Source organism: Bombina bombina, chromosome 4 (assembly GCF_027579735.1).
Source record: "Bombina bombina isolate aBomBom1 chromosome 4, aBomBom1.pri, whole genome shotgun sequence".
In the NCBI taxonomy this organism is placed as follows: domain Eukaryota; kingdom Metazoa; phylum Chordata; class Amphibia; order Anura; family Bombinatoridae; genus Bombina; species Bombina bombina.
In genome coordinates this window covers 1,036,589,323-1,036,615,001 of record NC_069502.1, presented here as the reverse complement: position 1 = coordinate 1,036,615,001, position 25,679 = coordinate 1,036,589,323, and the positions used below count along the sequence as shown (strand labels likewise).

At 39.1% G+C, this 25,679-nt stretch overlaps 1 protein-coding gene across 3 annotated transcripts in view; it reads right to left on the bottom strand.

The window, feature by feature from the left end:
• The window catches only part of LOC128657744 (molecular chaperone MKKS), a 189,536-nt gene that overhangs the window by 16,354 nt on the left and 147,503 nt on the right, over positions 1 to 25,679 (bottom strand). For all 3 annotated transcript variants that reach the window (XM_053712152.1, XM_053712151.1, XM_053712153.1), the window contains one exon: positions 8,776 to 8,886. In XM_053712152.1, coding sequence (XP_053568127.1) covers positions 8,776 to 8,886 — 111 coding nt within the window. The remainder of the gene's footprint in view (positions 1 to 8,775; positions 8,887 to 25,679) is intronic.

The window sequence follows — 25,679 nt, the reverse complement described above, 5'->3', positions numbered from 1 at the left end:
GGAAGAGCCACGAACTGATAATGTTTGTCCAGAAAGGCGAACCTCAGGAACTGATGATGAGTTTTGTGGATTGGAATATGCAGATACGCATACTTTAGATCCACGGTAGTCAAATATTGACCCTGTTGGATTGTCGGCAAGATTGTCCGAATTGTTTCCATTTTGAAGGATGGAACTCTGAGGAACTTGTTTAATATCTTTAAATCCAGAATTGGCCTGAAAGTTCCCTCTTTTTTGGGAACCACAAACAGGTTTGAGTAGAAACCTAGACCTTGTTCCCCAGAGGGGACTGGGTTTATCACTCCCATCTTTGATAGGTCTCTTACACAATGTAAGAATGCCTGTTTCTTTATCTGGTCTGAAGATAAGCGAGACAGGTGGAACCTTCCTCTTGGAGGAAGTCCCTTGAACTCTAGCAGGTATCCCTTGGAGACTATCTCTAGTGCCCAGGGATCCGGAACATCTCTTGCCCAAGCCTGAGCGAAGAGAGATAGTCTGCCCCCTACCAGATCCGGTCCCGGATCGGGGGCTACCCCTTCATGCTGTCTTGGTAGCAGCAGAAGGTTTCTTGGTCTGTTTACCGCGGTACCTTCTTGTCTAGCAGCAGTGGAGTTATTAGCCGGTCCGTTCCTGAAATTGCGAAAGGAACGAAAATTAGACTTGTTCTTAGCCTTAAAAGGCCTATCCTGTGGGAGGGCATGGCCCTTACCCCCAGTGATGTCTGAAATAATTTCCTTCAATTCCGGCCCAAAAAGGGTCTTACCCTTGAAAGGAATATTAAGTAACTTAGTCTTGGACGACACATCTGCCGACCAGGATTTTAGTCAAAGCGCCCTCCGCGCTACTATAGCAAAACCTGAGTTTTTCGCCGCCAATTTCGTTATTTGAAAGGCGGCATCCAATATAAAGGAATTAGCTAATTTTAATGCGTGAATTCTGTCCATGACTTCTTCATAGGAAGTCTCTTTCTGGAGCGACCTTTCTAGTTCCTCGAACCAAAAGGACGCCGCTGAAGTGACAGTAATAACACACGTAGCTGGTTGAAGGATGAACCCTTGCTGAACAAAAATCTTTTTAAGCAATCCTTCCATTTTTTTATCCACAGGATCTTTGAAAGCGCAGCTGTCCTCTATAGGAATAGTGGTGCGCTTCGCTAGCGTTGAAACAGCTCCCTCAACCTTCGGGACCGTCTGCCATGCGTCCCTTCTAGGGTCTATTATGAGAAACATTTTCTTAAATATAGGAGGTGGGGCAAAGCTTACACCTGGCTTCTCCCATTCCTTTTCTACTATGTTCGCTACCCTTTTGGGTATTGGAAAAGCGTTGTCGTGCACTGGGACCTCTAAAAATTTGTCCAATTTGCACAACTTCTCTGGTACTACCATAGAATCACAGTCATCCAGAGTAGCTAATACCTCCTTTAGCAACGCGCGGAGATGTTCTAGCTTAAACTTAAATGCTACTATATCAGGTTCTGCCTGTTGAGAAATTTTTCCTGAGTCTGAAATTTCACCCTCAGACAGCCCTTCCCTCACAGCCAATTCCGATTGATGTGAGGGTAAAATAGATAAAGCATCGTCAGCGTCTGATTGTTCATCCCTTTTATCTGTATTTAAAGCTGAACAATCACACTTTCTCTGAAATGCTGGCAGTTTGGATAAAAGATTTGCTATAGAATTATCCACTACTGCTGTTAATTGTTGCATAGAAATAAGCACTGGCGCGCTAGGTGTCGCCTGCGCGGGCAAAGCTGGTGTAGACACAGAAGGAGAGGATGTAGAACTATCCCCACTACCTTCATTAGATAAATCATCTTGGGCAACATTATGAAATGTAACAGAGCTGTCCTCATTTTGTTTGGACGCTATGGCACAATTATCACAAACACTCAAAGGGGGAACCACATTTGTCTCTACACACACAGAACATAGGTTATCTGATGGCACAGACATGTTAAACAGATTTAGGCAGGCAAACAATGCAATAAAAACGATTTTAAACAAAAACGTTACTGTCTCTTTAAATAATAAAATGACACACTTTATTTCTGAATGTTCAAAAAACTATGAAGGCAATATCCGATTTTTCAGAAATTTGGACCCCAGTGTCTTAATGCTTAGAAAGTATTGCACAGCAAATATGGAGACTCTAGCTCTTAAAACAAGCAAACCGGAGCTAATTGTTGGATTTAACCGTTTTTATACACCACAATCCCTAGCTACAGCATTGCTGCAGCTTTTACCTTCCTTAGGGGTCAACCATCCACAGAAATAAGCCTTCTGGAGTCACTTTCTGAGCCACAGGACCCTCTCACATGGAACTGCATGCACTGCCTTGAAATCAACTGCGCAGCTGAAGTGCTAAAATGAGGCCTCCTCCCTCAGTACACTAGAGTGAAGGGGCCTTCCTGACTAGATTTAGGTGTCTAAAGCAAGCCAGATCAATAAAAAACGTCCCCAAGTGTATATGAGCTTATAAAACATTTCAATTGCCATCATATTGTAATAAAAAAAAATTGATTTGGCCCCTAACAGTGTCTACCAGCATAAAAATCAAAAGGGGGAAGCCTGTTATCTTTTTTGCTGAGGTGAAAGAAAAATGGCTTACCGTTTTCCCTGAGGGGAAAAATGACTGTCATCTAGCATTAGCCTGTGTTGTTAGAAGGAGACTAGTCATACCTGAAGCAGATGAGTCTGCAAACTGTTACCCCCAACTGAAGTTCTCTGGTTTCAACAGTCCTGAGTGGTAACAGAAATGGATTTTAGTTACTTGTGCTAAAATCATAGCCCTCTTAAACCGAAATCTTCATCACTTTTCTGTTGTAGAGTAAATAGTACAGCACTATTTTAAAATAACAAACTCTTGAAAGAAGAATAAAAAACTACAACTAACACCACAAACTCCTCACCATCCCCGTGGAGATGCTACTTGTTCAGAGCGGCAAGGAGAATGACTGGGGGGCGGAGCCAGAGGGGGAGCTATATGGACAGCTCTTGCTGTGTGCTCTCCTTGCCTTTCCCTGTGGGGGAGAATATTTCCCACAAGTAATGGATGACGCCGTAGACCGGACACACCAATGTTGGTGAAATATAGGTCTTCCAAACTCGATAATAAATCTTTCTTGAAACAGACTTACGAGCCTGTAGCATAGTATTACTCACTAAGTCAGAGAAACCTATATGACTAAGCACTAAGCGTTCAATTTCCATACCTTCAAATTTAGCCATTTGAGATCCTGATGGAAAAATAGGTCTTGAGACAGAAGGTCTGGTCTTAGAGGAAGTGGCCAAGGCTGGCAACTGGACATCCGAACAAGATCCGCAAACCAAAACCTGTAAATCCATGCTGGTGCTATCAGAAACACATACGATTGTTCCATAATGATCTTGGAGATCCTTTTTGGAAGAAGAACTAGAGGCGGAAAGATATAGGCAGGTTGGTAAAACCAAGGAACTGCTAAAGCATACACCATCTCCGCCTGAATATCCCTGGACCTGGACAGGTACCTAGGAAGTTTCTTGTTTAGATAAGAAGCCATCAGATCTATTTCTGAAAGACCCCACATCTGTACAATCTGACAAAATACCACTCCCCGGATGTTAAGTCTGCCGGCTGAGATAATCCGCTTCCCAATTGTCTACACCTGGGATATGCACCGCAGAAATTAGACAAGAGCTGGATTCTGCCCAAGAAAGTATCCGAGATACTTCTTTCATAGCTAGGGGACTGCGAGTCTCACCCTAATGATTGACATATGCCACAGTTGTGATATTGTCTGTCTGAAAACAAATGAATGGTTCTCTATTTAACAGAGGCCAAATCTGAAGAGCCCTAAAAATAGCACAGAGTTCTAAAATATTGATTGGTAACCTTGCCTCTTGAGGTTTCCAAACCCCTTGTGCTGTCAGAGATCCCCAGAGAGCTCCCCAACCTGAAAGACTTGCATCTGTTGTGATCGCAGTCCAGGTAGGACGAACAAAAGAGGCCACCTGAATTAAACGATGATGGTCTAACCACCAAGTCAGTGAGAGTTAAATGTTGGGATTTATATCAATTGTGATATCCGAGTATAATCCCTGCACCATTGATTAAGCATACAAAGCTGTAGAGGTCTCATGTGAAAACGAGCAAAGGGGATCGCGTACGATGCTGGAGTCATGAGACCTAAAACTTCCATGCATATAGCCACTGAAGGGAATGATTGAGACTGAAGGTTTCGACAAGCTGAAACCAATTTCATTAGTCTCTTGTCTGTTAAGGACAGAGTCATGGACACTGAATCTATCTGGAAACCTAAAAAGCTGACCCTTGTCTGAGGAATCAAGAAACTCTTTGGTAAATTGATCCTCCAACCATGTCTTTGAAGAAACAACACTAGTTGATTGGTGTGAGATTCGGCTAAATGTGAAGACTGAGCTAGAACCAAAATATCGTCCAAATAAGGAAACACCGCAATACCCTGTCCTCTGATTACAGATAGAAAGGCACCGAGAAACTTCGAAAAGATCCTTGGAGCTGTTGCTAGGTCAAATGGAAGAGCAGCAAATTGGTAATGCTTGTCTAGAAAAGAGAATCTCAGAACCCGATAGTGGACTGGATGAATCAGAATGTGAAGATATGCATCCTGTAAGTCTATCGTGGACATATAATGACCTTGCTGAACAAAAGGCAAAATAGTCCTTATAGTCACCATCTTGAAAGTTGGGACTCTTACAAAACAATTCAACAACTTCAGATCCAGAACTGGCCTGAATTACTTTTCTTTCTTTGGGACAATGAATAGATTAAAAAAAAAAAAAAAAACAGACCCTGTTCCTGAAATGGAACTGGTATTATTACCCCTGAAAGCTCTAGATCTGAAACACACTTCAGAAAAGCCTAAGCCTTCACCGGATTTGCTGGATTGTGAGAGAGAAAGAATTTTCTCATAGGAGGTCTTACTCTGAATCCTATTCGATACCCTTGAGAGACAATACTCTGAATCCACTGATTTTGAACAGAATATGCCCAAATGTCTTGGAATAATTTCAATCTGCCCCCCGCCAGCTGAACTGGATCGAGAGCCGCACCTTCATGCAGACTTGGGGGCTGGCTTTCGTCTCTTAAAAGGCTTGGATTTATTCTAACTTGAAGAAGGTTTCCAATTGGAACCATAGTCTTTAGGGGAAGGATTGGTTTTCTGTTCCTTGTTCTTTCGAAAAGAACGAAAACTATTACAAGCTTTAGATTTACCCTTAGATCTTTTATCCTGAGGCAAAAAAACTCCTTACCCTCCAGTGATAGTTGAAATAATTGAATCCAACTGAGAACCAAATAAACTGTTACCTTGGAAAGAAAGAGATAGTAATCTAGACTTAGATACCATGTCAGCATTCCAAGATTTGAGCCATAAAGCTCTTCTAGCTAAAATAGCTAAAGACATATATTTAACATAAATTTTGATGATAACAAAAATAGCATCACAGAGAAAATGATTAGCATGTTGAAGCAAACGAACAATGCTAGACAAATCAGGATCTGTTTCCTGTTGCGCTAAGCTATCCAACCAAAAGGTTGATGCAGAAGGCAACATCAGCCACAGCAATGGCAGGCTTGAGAATATAGACAGAAAATAAATAAGCTTTCCTTACATAAGATTCAAGTTTCCTAACTAAAGGATCTTTAAAAGCAGTACTGTCTTCCATAGGAATAGTAGTACGTTGGGCAAGAGTAGAAATAGCCCCATCAACTTTGGGTTTTCTTTTTCCCAAAATGCTAATCTAGCCACTGGCAAAGGGTACAACTTTTTAAACCTAGAAGAAGGAATGAAAGAAGTACCAGGCTTAATCCATTCCTTAGCAATCACATCAGAAATAGCATCAGGAACTGGAAAAACCTCAGGAGTAACCACAGGAGGTTTATAAACAGAATTTAAACGTTTACTAGTCATGATATCAAGAGGACTAGACTCCTCAATATCCAAAGTAACCAACACTTCTTTCAATAAGGAACCAATATACTCAATCTTGAAAAGATAAGTAGATTTGTAAGTGTCAACGTCTGAGGTAGGATCTTCTGAATCAGAGAGATTCTCATCAGAGGAGGATATTTCAGTATGTTGTTGGTTATTAGAAATTTTATCAAATTTATAAGAAGTTTTAAAAGACATTTTACGTTTATTTGAAGGCGGAATAGCAGACAAAGCCTTCTGTATTGCATCAGCAATATAATTTTTCATATCAACAGAGATATCATGTACATTAGATGTTGAAGGAACAACAGAAACTGTACTAGTACTGATGGAAACAATTTCTGCGTGCAAAAGCTTATCATGGCAACTGTTACATATTACAGCTGGAGATATAATCTCAGCTAACTTACAACAGATACAATTAGCTTTGTAGAACTGCGATCAGGCAGCAGGGTTCCAACAGTTTCTTCTGAGACAGGATCAGATTGAGACATCTTACAAAATGTAAAAGAAAAAACAACATTAAAGCAAAATTTACAATTTCCTTATATGGCAGTTTCAGGAATGGGAAAAAATGCAAAGAGCATGGCCCTCTGAGTATATAGAAGGTAAGAGGCAAATAGGAAGTGGGGTGAAAAATAAACTAAATTTTTTGGCGCCAAGTATGACGCACAACGCAAAAGGAAGTGAATTTTTTTTGCCGCCAACAACATCTGGAAATGACGCAACTCGCATCATAACAGACGCAACCTCGTGCAAGGAAAACCTGGCATCAACTAAGACGCCGGAAATGACGAACTTGCGTCATCAAAGACGTACCTTCGCGCCAAAAAATTCTCGCGCCAAGAATGACGCAATAAATAACAGCATTTTGAGCCCTTGCGAGCCTAATTTTGCCCGCAAAAACAGTCAATTTGAAAAAAAAAAAAGGACTATACCCCAGGTAAGACAAATAACTTCCTAAACATGCTTCCCAAACTGAAACTGACAGTCTGCAAAAGGAAATATACATAGACCTGACTCATGGCAAATATAAGTAAAATACATATATTTAAAACTTTATATAAATACATAAAGCGCCAAACCATAGCTGCGAGTGTCTTAAATAATGAAAAACATACTTACCGAAAGACGCCCATCCATATATAGCAGATAGCCAAACCAGTACTGAAAAAGTATCAGCAGAGGTAATGGTATATAAGAGTATATCGTCAATCTCAAAAGGGAGGTAGGAGATAAATCCCTATGACCGATAACAGAGAACCTTTGAAAAGATTTCCCGTGAGAAAAACCATAAGATCAATAGGCGATACTCCCTTCACATCCCTCTGACAAACACTGTACTCTGAGAGGAATTGGGCTTCAAAATGCTTAGAAGCGCTTATCATAGAAGAAATCATAGAAATCAAGTACAAACTTACTTTACCACCTCCATAGGAGGCAAAGTTTGTAAACCTGACTTGTGGGTGTGGTGAGGGGGTGTATTTATAGGCATTTTGAGGTTTGGGAAACTTTGCCCCTCCTGGTAGGATTGTATATCTCATACATCACTAGCTCATGGACTCTAGCCAATTACATGAAAGAAAACTAATTTCTGTTCATAGAAACCGTTTAAAACTCAATCTAAACTGCATACACCAAAAATGTAAAAGGGGCAGCAACAAAGTTCTGTAAATAACTACCCAAGGGCTAGATAAGACCTAGTAAGAAAACATGGAAATATATAAACCATACAGACCAATAATAACCAAAATTACCACAAGGAACATTCAACTTGGTTCCTAAAGCGTATTCCTGAATTCCCAACACAATCCTACCTGCTCCTGTAGGATTGTGATGTAGAATTACCTGAAGAGAAGAGTCATCAACAGTCTATAAATACACTGAGGAACCCTGCATGGATAATCCATTCAAGGGTATGGGGATGAGAGCACTGATACCAGTTAAGGGGAACCTTGTAGTAATGAATGTGCTATGCTGAGATGGTGCAAGCCTTCTTTCTTCATTTATGCCAAATATCAGATTTCAGATCACTCTACTTTAGTCCCAATAAGCAAAAACTATGCATCTGCATTTGGACTATTCGTTAACAAACAAATGCTGAATATAGCCACCTCCAGCAGCATTTGGCTATTTTCGGAGCCAGATTTCTTCTTGTGAAAGTGCAGCAAACTAAGATCTGTTCAAATCCAGATATTTGTGTGTTGCACAAGAAGAAATCTGCCAAAGTCTCCTTAGTTTGCTAACGAATAGTCTGAATACACATGCTTAGCAGATACGGACCTCCTCCCATCAGAGTTCTAGCAGAGATATCTACATACTTCAGAGGTCAGAAGACATCTGCCCAGCAGTACTAATAAATAATCAAGTAAGCAGATGAAAGGAAACTCTAATCCTGGAATAAGTGAAATAGTTGGAAAAGTTTATACAGCAGTCAATGAAACAATTTTAATAAAGCAACATACTGCTGGTATGACGCGTTTCACACATGCTTACATGTCCTTCATTAGGGGAGTACTGATATGATCCTACTTGAGTATGACAGAAATAAACTGATTTTTATACTTGATCTGTTCATATCCACAAATACAATTAATGGATTTCTTCCTTTTAACCCATGGGCACGTATACTGCAGTATTAAAAAGTTTTCATGCTAAATTCTAGTGGTTTAAACAGATTTTACTTTTATCACATGTATATATATTTTTCATGTGTAATTGTTTTTATAGGCATGATATAATTTTGTTTAGTTAATGTCTATGTAATCAGGCTTAAATTTGATTTAAAGATGAGAAACAACCACCATTTACAGATAGAAATTTACCTTATATCTTACAAATGCAGCCAAATGAGTTTCACTACAGCCACCACCTAACAATACCCAGGGATACTTCAATGTCATCTGTAAAACGTGTTCTGCAGCACGACAGGCACGCTGTAATAAAACAAAAGAAAAAATTTTTACACTCACTGATCTTTTTTTCACAACATGAAAAAATAAATCAAATAAAACATTAAGATACTATAAATACAGAATAAAACATGTAAATGTAAAATATTGTATTTAAAAATAAACTCTGTCACTGTGCTGCATAAAACTACTTTTTCTTCTCTGGCTTGTAAAGGTTTGGCCCATTCCATCAATACTGCCGTGAGAGATGCCCCTATATCCCCAGGAGAAATGAAAACCTAACCATGCAGTATTTATTTTCTGTGTTTCAGCTTAAACAGATTTTGCATTTTTTTTTTTTTTAACAAGAAAATATTTGAATGTATATCTGGTGTGAAATTCCCATTGATCACATACTAAGAAGGCATTGGCTTATATGAAATTAGGCATCTTCTTATCTTTAAAGGGACAGCTAACTTTAATACAAATTCACAGCATAACAATAATGCACAATAACCCGTAAAAAATAATCAAAATCTTTTTTTGTTGTTGTTGTTTATTATTAACAGCAAAAACCCTCTTCCTTGTGTGCATCTGGCTGCCCCATGATTTTGTTTTTTATGTAAATGAGCATTCAGTGGTTCTACATAACAGAAGGTAACCACCTGCTTCAAAATGTTTTTCCTCAACGCAATCTCAGAGAGTCAGTGACAAGATGAAAGATGCTAATGCCTTTCTGCGTGTGTACTGCTGAATGAAAGGTTGGGAATATTGGTCCTTTTAGGAGAACAGCTCACCTCTCATTTAAATAAAAAAAACATCGGGGGTAGGGGCACAAGCTGAAAACTGCTTTTGCAGGTAAAAGTAAAAGATTAAAACAAGATTTTGGTTATTTTTTTTAAAAACCTGGTTGCTGCAAAAATTTTAATAACAATTAATAAACCGTTAGACAGCACTATAATAAGATAATCTAATATTAGACATCGAAAAACAGTGGACATAAAACAATTTTAATAATATATATATAAATTATACAAAAAGATAAAAATTGATTGTGAACAAATATTACAAATCACAGTCAAATAGTCACAATACATTTCTACGGTGGTATATTATTTGTAAAAAAATATATAAAAATAAAAAACAAAATTTATGTAAGAACTTATCTGATAAATGAATTTCTTTCATATTGGCAGGAGTCCATGAGCTAGTGACGTATGGGATATCCAATCCTACCAGGAGGGGCAAAGTTTACCAAACCTCAAAATGCCTATAAATATACCCCTCACCGCACCCACAATTCAGTTTAACGAATAGCCAAGTAGTGCCACTATGAAAGAAATTAATTTATCAGGTAAGTTCTTACATTATTTACATAAATTATGTTTTCTTTCATATAATTGGCAAGAGTCCATGAGCTAGTGACATATGGGATAGTAATACCCAATATGTGGAACTCCACAGAAAAGTCACTAGAGAGGGAGGGATCAAAATAAAAACAGTCATTTTCCGCTGAAGAAAAATTAAATCCACATCCAAAAAAATAAGTTTTTCTCATAATTGAACACATGACGTGCATTCATAGGAGGCAGGTGAGGCAGCGCATCCCCTTGCCAATGTGTGTAATTACACTCTTTAATAACAATTATAAAAAATAAAAAAAAATACAAATTTCATTTTTTTTTTTAATATTTTTTTGGTCATCAAAGGTGATCCCCCCTACCCCCCACCCCCCACCCCCGTCAGCTGCCGCCGTGCCCAACTGCCCAAATAGTGATCTCAAGTAATTAAACCAAACCCATAGTACAGTACACACATTCATATTGCGCAAGGAAGTAGAGGCTGTTAGCCATTCAGCTACCCTTCCGTTGCGCAATATGAATGTATTTGTTTGTATGGGCTGCTAGAGACTGCCACCCAGTGGCGGTAAGCTTAATGCTCATCTATTTTGCGGCCCATACTGCTCCCACCGGAGGCTGATCTCTAGAAGCCTCGGGAGCCCTGCCCGCCCCTCAGCCAATCAGGCAGGAGCATGTCTGACTCTGGGAGTGACTGCGGTGGGTGGGAATGTGAGGCGCAGAGAAAGAGCAGTGTTTACCGCTGACACAGGAAGCGGGAGGAAAATGTCGGCGCCGTGACTGTGGGGAGAAAGTAGCACACCGAGCCTGAGGTCATCTGGACCCGGGAGGGCAGGGAGACAGCTAGAGGGAGTGGGAGAAACTGTATGTGCTTGTGCTGTCAGAGCATGATGTTGGTGTTGCTGTTCAGAGCTGAGCTGAGCTGGAGCCGGAGGACCGAGGATGTTTGCCAGTGTGAGACCAATGGTAAAGTGATTTGACGCCCGGTTATTTGGTAAGTAAAATTATTTCTTTTTTTCCTATTTGTGAGAGCCGGCCACCGCTGAGAGTACGTCAGTTACACTGGGAATACTAGCAATAGCAAATGCCGAACTTTTTGCTATAACGCCTGCTGCCCTGCATAAGATGTTATTATTTAGTTACAACTGATATGTTATACTAAAATGATAGGACAACGGTGAACTTCACCGTTGTCTTATCACTTTAGTATAACATATCAGTTGTGATTAAATAATAACATAGATTATATGCAGGGCTGCAGGCGTTCTAGCAAAAAGTTCACTGTCAGTCAGCCTGTGTCAGGAGGACAGTTAGTGACTGTCATGAACCAAGCCTCCAGACTAAAAAGAATTGAATTCAACTCAGAACCAAATAAGTTGTTACCTTGGAAAGAAATATATAGTAATCTAGACTTAGATACCATGTCAGCATTCCAATATTTGAGCCACAAAGCTCTTCTAGCTAAAATAGCTAAAGACATAGATTTAACATCAATATTGATGATATCAAAAATAGCATCACAGATAAAATGATTAGCATGTTGAAGCAAGCGAACAATGCTAGACAAATCAGAATCTGTTTCCTGTTGTGCTAAACTTTCCAACCAAAAAGTTGATGCAGCTGCAACATCAGCCATGGATATAGCAGGCCTAAGAATGTAGCCAGAAAATAAATAAGTTTTCCTTAGATAAGATTCAAGTTTCCTATCTAAAGGGTCATTAAAAGAAGTACTATCTTCCATAGGAATAGTAGTACGTTTGGCAAGAGTAGAAATAGCCCCATCAACTTTGGGGATTTTTCCCAAAGCTCCAATCTAACTGCTGGCAAAGGATACAACTTTTTAAACCTAGAAGAAGGAATACAAGAAGTACCAGGCCTATTCCATTCCTTTGAAATCAAATCAGAAATAGCATCAGGAACTGGAAAAACCTCTGGAGTAACCACTAGTGGTTTATAAACAGAATTTAACCGTTAACTAGTTTTAGTATCAAGAGGACTAGTTTCCTCAATATCCAAAGTAATCAACACCTCTTTTAACAAGGAACAAATATACACCATCTTAAAGAGATAAGTAGATTTGTCAGTGTCAATATCTAAGGTAGGATCTTCTGAACCAGATAGAACCTCATCAGAGGAGGATAATTCAGTATGTCGTCGGTCATTTGAAATTTCATTAACCTTATGAGAAGTTTTAAAAACTAAATTTATGCTTACCTGATAAATTACTTTCTTTTACGATATGACGAGTCCACAGATTTCATCCTTACTTGTGGGATATTAACCTCCTGCTAACAGGAAGTGGCAAAGAGCACCACAGCAGAGCTGTATATATAGCTCCTCCCTTCCCTCCACCTCCAGTCATTCGGCCGAAGGTTATAGGAAGAGAAAAGGAAAGGCTAAAAAGGTGCAAAGGTGACTGAAGTTTTCAAAAAAATAAATCTGTCTTAAAATAACAGGGTGGGCCGTGGACTCGTCATATCATAAAAGAAAGTAATTTATCAGGTAAGCATAAATTTAGTTTTCTTTAACAAAGATATGACGAGTCCACTGATTTCATCCTTACTTGTGGGAAACCAATACCAAAGCAATAGGACACGGATGAAATGGGAGGGACAAGACAGAGACCTAAACAGAAGGCACCACTGCTTGAAGAACCTTTCTCCCAAAGATAGCCTCAGAAGAAGCAAAAGTATCAAATTTGGAAAAAGTGTGAAGGGACGACCAAGTCGCAGCCTTACAAATCTGTTCAACAGATGCATCGTTTTTAAAAGCCCATGTGGAAGCCACAGCTCTAGTAGAATGAGCCGTAATTCTTTCAGGAGGCTGCTGTCCAGCAGTCTCATATGCCAGGCGGATGATACTCCTCAGCCAAAAAGAAAGAGAGGTAGCCGTAGCTTTCTGACCGCTTTCCAGAATAAACAATAAATAATGAAGATGATTGACAGAAATCCTTAGTTGCCTGTAAGTAAAACTTCAAGGCACGGGCCACGTCCAGATTATGTAACAGATGCTCCTTTTTAGTAGAAGGATTAGGACACAAGGAAGGAACAACAATTTCCTGATTAATATTCTTATTCGAAACAACCTTAGGAAGAAATCCAGGTTTGGTACGTAAAAACCACCTTATCAGAATGAAAAATGCGATAAGGAGACTCATACTGCAATGCTGAAAGCTCAGAAACTCTTTGAGCAGAAGAAATAGCAACCAGAAACAGAACGTTCCAAGATAATAGTTTAATATCTAAGGAATGCATAGGTTCAAACGGAACCCCTTGAAGAACTCGAAGAACTAAATTCAAACTCCAGGGAGGAGTAATAGGTCTAAATACAGGCTTAATTCTAGATAGAGCCTGACAAAAAGACTGAACATCCGGTACATTTACCAAATGTTTATGAAACAGAATTGACAAAGTTGAAATTTGTCCCTTTAAGGAAGTCGCTGAAAACCTTTTCTCCAATCCTTCTTGGAGAAAAGACAGATTCCTAGGAATCCTAACCTTACTCCATGAGTAACCCTTGGATTTACACCAATAAAGATATTTACGCCATATCTTGTGATAGATTTTTCTAGTGACAGGTTTTCTAGCCTGTATCAAAGTATTGATGACTGAATCAGAGAATCCTCGCTTCGATAAAATCAAGCGTTCAATCTCCACGCAGTAAGCTGCAGAGAAATTAGATTTAGATGTTGGAAATGGCCTTGAATGAGAAGGTCCTGTCTCAATGGAAGTCTCCATGGAGGCAGAGAGGACATGTCCACTAGATCCGCATACCAAATCCTGCGTGGCCACGCAGGCGCTATCAGGATCACCGAAGCTCTCTCCTATTTGATTCGAGCAATCACACGTGGGAGGAGAGGAAACGGCAGTAACACATAAGCTAGGCTGAACAACCAAGGCACTGCCAAGGCATCTATCAGTTCGGCCTGAGGATCCCTTGACCGGGATCCGTTTCTTGGAAGCTTGGCATTTTGACGAGATGCCATCAAATCCAATTCCGGTCTGCCCCATCTGAGAATCAATGAGGCAAATACCTTCGGGTGAACTTCCCACTCCCCCAGATGAAAAGTCTGTCGACTTAGAAAATCTGCTTCCCAGTTCTCTACCCCTGGGATGTAGATCGCTGACAGGTGACAAGAGTGGGCCTCTGCCCAACTGATGATCTTGGATACTTGTATCATCGCTAAGGAACTCCTTGTTCCCCCCTGATGATTGACATATGCCACAGTCGTTACGTTGTCCGACTGGAATCTGATTAATTTGGCCGAAGCCAAATGAGGCCACGCCTGAAGCGCATTGAATATTGCCCTCAGTTCCAGAATATTGATTGGAAGTAGAGACTCCACTTGAGCCCAAACACCCTGAGCCTTCAGGGAATTCCAAACTGCACCCCAGCCCAGAAGGCTAGCATCTGTTGTCACTATCACCCACAAGGGTCTGCGGAAACAAGTCCCCTGGGACAGATGATCCGGCGACAACCACCAAAGAAGAGAGTTTCTGATCTCTTGATCCGGATTTATCTGAGGAGATAAAGCCGCATAATCCCCATTCCACTGACCGAGCATGCACAGTTGCAGTGGTCTGAGATGAAAGCGAGCAAATGGAACAATGTCCATTGCCGCTACCATTAATCCAATTACCTCCATACACTAAGCCACTGATGGCCGATGAATCGACAGAAGTGCTCGGCAAGTATTCAGAATCTTTGATTTTCTGACCTCCATCAGAAATACTTTCATGGCTACCGAGTCTATAAGAGTTCCCAAGAAAGGAACTCTTGTCTGTGGGACAAGAGAACTCTTCTCTATGTTCACCTTCCAGCCGTGAGTTCTCAGAAAAGACAACACTGTGTCCGTGTGAGATTTTGTCAGATGATATGATGACGCCTGAATCAGGATATCGTCCAGATAAGGCGCCACCGCTATCCCTTGCAGTCTGAGAACCGCCAAAAGAGACCCTAGAACCTTTGTGAAGATTCTGGGTGCTGTGGCCAACCCGAAAGGAAGAGTCACGAACTGATAATGTTTGTCCAAGAAAGCAAACAGATGACGATCCTTGTGGATTGGAATATGAAGGTAAGCATCCTTCAAATCCATGGTAGTCATATATTGACCCTCCTGGATCATTGGCAAAATCGTTCGAATTGTCTCCATCTTGAATGATGGAACCGGACAGATTACTCCATAGTAAAAAGGTCTTTTACACAGCGTAAGAACGCCTCTCTTTTTATCTGGTTTGCAGATAATTTTGAAAGATGAAATCTCCCTCTTGAGAGAAAATCCTTGAATTCTAATTGATAACCATGGGTCACTATTTCTAGTGCCCAGGAATCCTGAACAACTCTTGCCCAAGCCTGAGCAAAGAAAGAGAGTCTGCCCCCTACTAGATCCGGTCCCGGATCAGGGGCCACCCCTTCGTGCTGTCTTAGGACCAGCAGTGGGTTTTTTGGATTGTTTACCCTTATTCCAGTTCTGTTTGGGTCTCCAGACTGACTTAGATTGGGTAAAATTCCCTTCCTGCTTTGTGGAAGAAGAGGAAGCGGGGGGTCGTCCTTTAAAGTTCCGAAAGGAACGAAAATGATTCTGTTTACCCCTCATTTTAACTGACTTATCCTGAGGTAGGGCATGGCCTTTACCTCCTGTAATATTAGAAATGATTTCCTTCAATTCTGGCCCAAAAAGGGCCTTACCTTTAAAGGGAATAGCTAAAAGCTTATGTTTTGATGACACATCAGCAGACCAAGATTTGAGCCACAATGCTCTACGCGCTAAAATAGCAAATCCTGCTTTTTTTTTTACGCTAATTTAGCAATTTGAAAAGCGGCATCAGTAATAAAATAATTAGCTAGCTTAAGAGACTTAATTCTATCTAAAATGTCATCTAATGGAGTCTCAACCTTAAGAGACTCTTCTAGAGCCTCAAACCAAATAGCTGCTGCATTAGTTACTGGAACAATGCAAGCCGTAGGATGCAAAAGAAATCCCTGATTAACAAATAATTTCTTTAGTAGACCCTCTAATTTCTTATCCATAGGGTCCTTGAAAGCACAACTATCCTCAATGGGAATAGTAGTACGCTTAGCTAGGGAAGATATAGCTCCCTCTACCTTAGGGACCGTTTGCCATGAGTCCCGAATGGTATCTGATATAGGAAACATTTTCTTAAAATTAGGAGAGGGAGAAAACGGTATACCTGGTCTATCCCATTCCTTACTAATAATTTCTGAAATTCTCTTAGGAACCAGAAAAACATCAGTGTAAGTAGGAACTTCCAAATATTTATCCATCTTACACAATTTCTCTGGAGGAATCACAATAGGATCACAATCATCCAGAGTCGCTAAAACCTCCCTAAGTAACAGGCAGAGGTGTTCAAGCTAAAATTTAAATGACATAGCATCCAAATCTGTCTGAGGCAAAACAGTCCCTGAATCAGAAATTTCACCTTCAGAAAGTAATTCCCTGATCCCCAACTCAGAGCACTGTGAGAGAACATCGGAAATAGATAATAAAGCATCAGAGGACTCGGTATTTACATTAATACTTGACCTACTGCGTTTACCCTGCAACACTGGTAATTTAGACAATACCTCTGTAAGGGTAGTTGACATAACTGCAGCCATCTCCTGCAGAGTAAAGGAATTAGACGCACTAGAAGTACTAGGCGTCGCTTGAGTGGGCGTTAACGGTTGTGACACTTGGGGAGAATTGGATGGCATATCCTGATTCTCTTCAGACTGAGAATCATCCTTAGGCACACTTTCCTTATTTAAAATATGCTTTTTTACATTGTAAGTTACTGGAACAAAGCCCTTTTCAGTACAAAAGTTACACAATGTTAGATTGGGTTGCACAATGGCTTCTAGACACATAGAACAATGAGAAACCTCAATGTCAGACATGTTGAACAGACTAGTAATACCACAAAAGTCGTTTAAACACTTATTTATAGCAAAAAATAAATATAAGAAAAAACATGTACTGTGCCTTTAAGAAAAGAAAAAGTAAACAATTTTTCTAAAATGCTCAAAAAAACGTTAAGTTATTCCCAAATTTAACTAATATCGTTGGTTAATCCAAAAATTACTGCACCCAGAAGCAAAAGCAGATATAAGGCTTTAGAAGTACTTATATCAACATCTAGTCAAAAGATAGATAAAAATACCCTCTGCAACTCGCCACAGCTCTGCTGTGGCACCTACCTGCCCCCAGGGTACTTCGAAACAAGTTTCCAACCCTTCAGACCAGCTACACAGTCCAGGAGACACAGAGTTACTGCTTGCTGCTGCATAGCCTGAAGGAAGTGCGCAACTGAGCGTGCGAAAATAAGCTCCGCCCCTTAAGGTCAAAAGTCGGAGTAGGCCCAAACAACACCACATTGGAATGCGGTTTTGCACCAAAATAAAAGTACACACAAATTACAAACCTCCAACATAAAACCAACAAGTGCCAAAAATAAAAAACATAAAACATTGTTTTTCACATTGTCTCCCATGTCACATAATGCCCAAATATCAATAATGATAAGTATAATATAGGAACTCCAGTAATATCCCTCTTATTAAAATAGGTTTTACTGCTTGCCCCATTCCCATACAGGGAAATAATGCCAGCCAGTTCTGATATATCAAGTCTCCTCAGAAAAAAAGGCTGCACATACCTTAATGCTGCTTGTAGCATGAAACTGGTCTCCACACTGAAGATGTCTCATGGTTACCTTCAGAAGTCTTGTGGGAACCAGCGTGGATCTTAATTACAAATGCTAAGATCATCAAACCTCAGGGCAGAAATCTTCTTCCATATCCCCCTGAGGAAAATAGTACGCACCGGTAGCATTTAAAATAAAAAAACTTCTTGATTGAAGAAACTAAAACTAACACCTCACTTTACCATGTCTTCCTAGTATAACACAGGCAAAGAGAATGACTGGAGGTGGAGGGGAAGGGAGGGGCTATATATACAGCTCTGCTGTGGTGCTCTTTGCCTCTTCCTGTTAGCAGGAGGTTAATATCCCACAAGTAAGGATGAAATCCGTGGACTCGTCATATCTTTGTAAAAGAAAGACCTTTTACGTTTATTAGAAGGCGGAATAGCAGACAAAGCCTTCTGAATCGCATCAGCAATAAAATCTTTTATATTCACAGGAATAACATGTACATTAGATGTTGAAGGAACAACAGGCATTGTACTAATACTGATGGATACATTCTCTGCATGTAAAAGCTTATCATGACAACTGTTACATACTACAGCTGGAGATATAATCTCCGCTAACATACAACAGATACACTTATCTTTGGTAGAACTGTTATCAGGCAGCAGTGTTCTAACAGTGGTTTCTGAATATGAGAGTATATTGTCGATCTGAAAAGGGAGGTAGGAGATGAATCTCTACGACTGATAACAGAGAACCTTTGAAAAGATTTCCCGTGAGAAAAACCATAGAATCAATAGGTGATACACCCTTCACATCCCTCTGACAAACACTGTACTCTGAGAGGAATCGGGCTTCAAAATGCTGAGAAGCGCATATCAGAGAAGAAAATCAAACACAAACTTACTTCACCACCTCTATAGGAAGGCAAACTTTGTAAAAACTGAATTGTGGGTGTGGTGAGGGGGTGTATTTATAGGCATTTTGAGGTTTGGGAAACTTTGCCCCTCCTGGTAGGATTGTATATCCCATACATCACAAGTTCATGGACTTCTGCCAATTACATGAAAGAAAGAACAAATAAAAGCGCACATGTAAATAAAGTCACATGTAAAGAAACAACAGCACTTGCCTAGATAGAGTTATACATCACTACGCCTTTAAGTGTCCATCGCCTTTATCAGGTGGCCACCTGATGATGGGGCGGGACCCTAAAACTTGTAGAGTGGTATTAGTCTTATGCTTAATTACTTGTTACTTATTTGTTTTAGATAGCTACTGATACAATGTTTGCACACTGCAATATTCGCATCAAACTAAATCGGGTGGTTATATCAATATTATAACAGCAGGTGGCGCTCTCCTATAGCTCTTAAAAATGTTATTAACATTGGTTGTCCCTTTAACATTCATTGGACTAAAAAAATTCTTTCAGCACTGTTCATGGCAGAAAAAAGGGTACCATTTGCATTCTATAGAATTCCATCCTCTCAACCAGGAATCCACTTTATATCACTATAAGCCTTTTTTATTCATCAATTGTATGTATTAGGTAAATAACAGACCACTAGTGACATTTGCAGTTCCAAGCTGTCCAACAAAAAATACTGGTAGGTGACTGGAGACTGATAATAGGAGAGCTTACAAAATGGCGCTTTCACAAAGCTCTACCTTAGGCTGCACCCTTGAGCCCAACATACCTATTTTTCACAACTGAGCAGTGATTCTATCCCCTAGGCTTACAGTAACACCAATATCAATGCGTTTACCTCTTTGGCTACAGCACTGATTTCCCTATAAGTGCCAGCACTACACACACAAACAGTATTTTACACCACCATGAAATACATTTGGTATGACTGTAGCATAGATATCCTGGGACTTATAGTATCATAGCTCTTGTAGTACTGTATAGGATAAACAAAACTGGCTTTTTGTTATGCTACGCAAGAAACAAATATCATAACATATTTAAGTAGGTTTACATTACTTTGGCTGACTGGACACAAATTACATGTGAATGGGAAAACTAAATTGCAAATATAATGTTAGAAAAAATGTTAAGTTAAAAGATCAACAGAATGCACTCAGGAACGGAATGCAATCTATAAAAGCCCTATAAACTGCAAATAGAACTGGCTGATTTCAATGAATACAAATATGGCAGTGAATGCGCAGCTAGAAATTGAATAGTAATGGGTTTTTTTTCTAAATCACAGATATAATCAAACGTAAGAACACTCCAAATCAATAGGACATAAAGGTTAAAAACAAACACCACTATATTAGTAGAGCAATTTATTTTTAATAAGCAACCACCTTTACATTATACTAGTATCATGCTAATGTTTTTTAAAAAAAAGAATAAAAATCATCTCGTCACATAGTTAAAAATGTAATTATTTTGCAAACCATTCAGGAATATTTAGATATACCCTAAATGAATCCTCATATAATGTAATAATATATTATAAGAATATATTCTTTGATGAGAATCGCCATTTTAGAATATTCTTGTTTTTTTGTTTTGTTTTTTTAAACTTGACTGGGAACTTAAAGGAACATGAAAGACCAGATTAAGGGTCACATGTACAAAGCCAAAGCAGACAAGGGTTCTGATCTTGAGAACCTGACCACCCAGCTTTGCATTGTATGGCAGCGTAGCCTGTATGTCCGCTGTATGTATCAATACACACACTCATTTCAGTGTGTAATGCTGCCCGCATCTCTCTCTCATGACCAACTGGATTTCTATCTGCCAGCTTAGAGGTGGTGGAGATGGTGAGAAGAAGTGGTCATCCGACCGCTGCTTCTTACATTGCAGAAAGCAGAGCTCCATGACAGCTACAGCAGTCGCTGCCTAAAAAGACATAAACCACCAAATTTCATGATTCAGATAGAGCTAACAATTATAAGCAACTTTCCACTTACTTCCACTATCAAAGAATAGCAAGAGACAGAAGCTAGATTATAGAAGTACATTTGAAAGAGGTTTAAAATTGCATACTCTGAATAATAAAAGAAAAATGTTTGGTTTCATGCAATTGTAAGAGATTTGAATTTACTTAAAGAATTTTTTTTTGCACTTTTAAGTTTCTGGCATTAAAGGGACAGTCTAGTCAAAAAACTTTCATGATTCAGATAGTTCATGCAATTTTAATCAACTTTCCAATTTACTTTTAGCATCAAATTTGCTTTGTTCTCTTGCTATTCTTTGTTTAAAGCTAAATCCAGGTAGGCTCATATGCCAATTTCTAAGTACTTGAAGGCCGCCTCTCATCTCAGTGCATTTTGACCGTTTTTCACAGTTAGATACTGCTAGTTCATGTGTGCCACATAGATAATATTGTGCTTACTCCCCTGGAGTCAGCACTGATTGGTTAAAATTCATGTCTATTAAAAGAACTGAAATAAGGGGGCAGTCTGCAGAGGCTTAGATATAAGGTAATCACAGAGGTAAAAAGTATATTAATATAACTGTGTTGGTTATGCAAAACTGGGGAATGGTTAATAAAGGGATTATCGATCTAATCAAACAATACACATTCTGGAGTAGACTGTCCCTTTAATGTAAGTTTTTTGTTGTTGTTGAAAACATATCTTTCCCTTTTTAACATCATGGCTTTCTTTGTTAATTTATAAATTAAATCTCAAATCTTATTTCAGACTTGCAGTGTGAAACAGATTAAGTGCACAAACATGAAACATCTCTTAGCCCTTTTTAATATGTCTCTATTATTGGCTAATTGCTTTTTGGTGGATCCAACACTGGAGTATGATAATTTTGAAAATCAATAATGCACATGAACAGATAAAGTCATAATTTCTAGGCTTTTAACTTGTTTAAGCAAAAAAGGAGTTAAGAAATAATTTCCTTACCAGAGGACAAAATGCAGGTCATATACTGTACATACTACAGACTACCCAGATAACCACCACTAGATTGGAGAAAAAAACTAAATAGATGCTTACTTGATAAACTCATTTATTTCATGATGGTGAGAGTCCACAAGGTTATAACATGTTGGATTACACTCCAGTCCACTAATAGGAGGTAAAAACTCCTACATACCATAGCTTTAACCCTTCCCACTGTCCCAGAATCTCTTAGTGATGGATATGGCCAAGCCGATGAAGGAAGCCAGAAAAAGCAGGAAAGACAAAGCAAGGCAAATTAAGTGCAAAGCAAGTTCTACAGCCAACTATACAGAAACAAAAAGGTTGGGCTATTAGACTCTCAACATCATGAAATAAATTTATATATCAGGTAAGTGTAAATTTTGTTTTATTTCATAAGATGGTGAGAGTCCAAGAGGTCATCTCATATGGCATCTTATATGCATGTATAATTTTGTGAAAATATATGTGTGTAATATTTATATTTTTGTGTGTGTGTGTATATATATATATTTATATATATATATATATATATATATACAGTGTATATATATATATATATGTATATATATATATATATATATATATATATATATATATAAATATATATATATATATATATATATATATATATATATAAATATATATATATATTCCCAGTTTGTTTAGATTTTAGAGCTTGCATTGTGGGGCTGTTTTAGGGTCCCAGGAATTGGAAAGGACCTTGACGTGGTACCTGGCCTTGTCCCATTTGGCCAGATGCGGTAACTAACCTTTCCTTTTATGCTTTTAAATCTTAGCTGAGAGCTTGTAAGTGAGTGCAGGGTTTTCTCTGTGTGTTGCATTAATTAGTTTTGTAATTTTCCCTATGGTTCTTGCACCCAGACCTGTCTGCGGTTAACTGCCTGTGACTCTGGTGACAGCACAGCTTCTTGTGAGTGCCACCCAGGGCTGAGCATGTTGCAGGGTCATGGCATGTGTAAAAATAGTGCAATACATCCAGCAGCAATACTCACAGGTCAGAGCTTCAAGGAGTCACTACAAAACTCCCCAACAATAGTAAAAAAATGTAAAAATGAAGCTCTCCAAAATGCCAAAGTTTCAGTGCTTTATTTTAGAAAGTGCAGAGTCAAACAGCCACGACGTTTCGGGGAGCTATGCCCCTTAATCATGTGGTAAGTGATAGTACAGGTACACCTGTTTAAATAGCTCACCTTGGGATTTTAACCCTTACAATCTTGTATTCCACATTCTATAAATGCAACAGCACCATCTGCTGGTGGAAAGATAGGTAGACCATGTACAAAAATTAAAAACAAAAACAGCTATGAAGCCCCTATACCAGAACCACATCTACATAAACAATAAACACTGCAATTTATTTATTAGAACTTATTTAAACAACATTAGGCTCCATGATTTAAAACCAATATTGCAGAATATAAGAACACAAGAGCAACACCAGATCAGTAGAACACAGACCAGTCTATCTCTCTATTGAGCCCCCTAGGCTCCAGGGTATCCAACTTAAAAATCCAATAGGATTCACGTTGTTTCAAAAGGATATCCCTATTGCCACCTCTATGGGGGGTCCTAATTTGTTTGATTACCTGGAACCTAAGTTGGCTAATAGGATGTCCCATAGCCAAAAAATGATAAGCTACTGGTGCAGTGAATACCTTACACCTGATGTTGCTCTTGTGTTCAGTGATCCGATCCCGTACCCTCCTAGAGGACTCGCCAATGTAGGCTTTCCCACATGGGCATTTGATCATGTAAATAACATAATTGCTATTGCAAGTAAAGTAGTCCCTATAATGAAATTTATAACCACTATGTGGGTGTAAAAAATAGGGACTCTTTATTATAGAATTGCAATTGCTGCACCCTAAACAGGGAAAACAGCCCAAATTCTTTTTGGTGATAAACCGCTGAGACAGTATTCTACCAGGGCCAATGTCAGCTTTAATCAAAGAGTCCCTCAAGCTCTTACTACGCTTATATGCTGGCATAGGCATTTGGTCAAATTCAACAACCTCCGAATTGCAATCTTTCAGGATACCCCAATGTTTTCTGATAATTTTCCAAACCTGATCACTTTGTCTGGAAAATTCAGATACAAAAATCATTCTCTTTGAATCTTTTTTAGAAGACAACCCAGGTTTTAACAATGATTTTCGATCCAATTGGGACACCTGATTGATGGTGTCAACAATAAGATCTCTGGGGTACCCGCGTTGCACAAATTTGTCACCCATTTCTGAAAGTCGCAAGGGTACTAACGATTCCTCTGCAACTATGCGCTTAACTCTAAGCAATTGACTCTTTGGCAATGATCTGACTAGTGAAGGATGATGTGCACTGCTATATAATAGCAGGTTATTCCTATCAGTTTCCTTGCTGAAAATATCAGTCTTGAAATTGCACCCATCCTTCAAAACAGTCACATCCAAAAAATCAATTGAAATTTCGCTATAAGTAAGTGTAAACTTAATACTGTTTGTCGAATCATTTAACTCCCTAACAAAAAGTTCAAGGGCTCCAACGCTGCCCAACCATATGCCAAAAATATCATCAATGTAGCGCCACCAGGTGGCGCCACACTGACGAAATAAATAATTTTCAAAAACAAATTTTTCTTCAAAAAGATTCATAAAAATGTTTGCATAGTTAGGGGCAACGTTGGAGCCCATGGCTGTACCCTGCAACTGAAGGTAAACAAAGTCTTCAAATAAAAAATAATTGTTAAAAAGTATAATTTCCAACAGTTGCAGAATAAACCAAATCTGTGAAATGGAATATAAACCAGAAGTAAAAAGCGCATGTTTAACAGCTCCCAGTCCGCTCTCATGGGTGATTGAGGTATATAAACTTGTCACATCCAGACTGAAAAGAATGAATTTATCAGTCTGGAGTTGCAAGTTGTTCAATTTGACCAAAAAATCATTAGTATCCTTAATGAAAGTACTTGACTGCTCCACCAGGGGTCTCAAAAGTTTATCCAAAAAGATGGATATCCCTGAGAACACAGAGTTAGTTCCAGCCACAATCGGTCGCCCAGGTGGAGCAGTCAAGGACTTATGAATTTTGGGCAGTACATATAGTACTGGCGAGATCGGATCTTTAACAATAAGATATTTAGCTGTTTTATCATCAATGATGCCATTGTTGAGTGCAAATTTAACAGTGACAGATATCTCTTTAGTAATCTTAGATAGAGGATTAGCAGTAATTTTTTTATATACATTCCCAGCACTTAACTGACGATAAACCTCAGACCTATAGTCAGTTTTGTTCAAGATCACAGTAGCACCGCCCTTATCAGCTTGCTTTAAAATCACCTTGTCATTAGATTTAAGTGACTTCAGGGCAAGATGGTCAGCTGCTGTGAAGTTGACAAAAGCAGATTTTACCTTATGCCTCTGTTGAGAAACCTTAGACTGCAATTTCTGTACGTCCAAAAGGACAAGTTTCTCAAAAGTAGCAATGCTATGATCAGTGACCACAGGATAAAATGAACTTTTATTAAACAGCCCCACATTCTTAATGCTTAAAGTGTTAGTTTTATTGACACATTTTTCAGCAGGGTCAGAGCTAACAGCAGTGGTACAAATATCGCTATTAGACTGTGATAACCCCTTATCCTTGCTACAATGCCAGAATTTTAATCTTACATTTCTGAAAAATTTATGTAAATCCTTGTTAAGGTTAAAGAAATCACAGTCACTCAATGGGCAAAACGATAGTCCTTTTTGCAGAACATCCGCTTCCCTTGGATCAAGCGGGCAATTAGATATGTTGACCACTATATCTTCTTGCGTGCCCTGGTGATCCTGTTGGTTAACGCTCTGTTGGTCTTGTTTACCTTGGTTGCCTTGCTTGTGCCCCCGATGTTTCCGGCCCCTTCTCCTGCACTGTCGGAGGCCTCTGT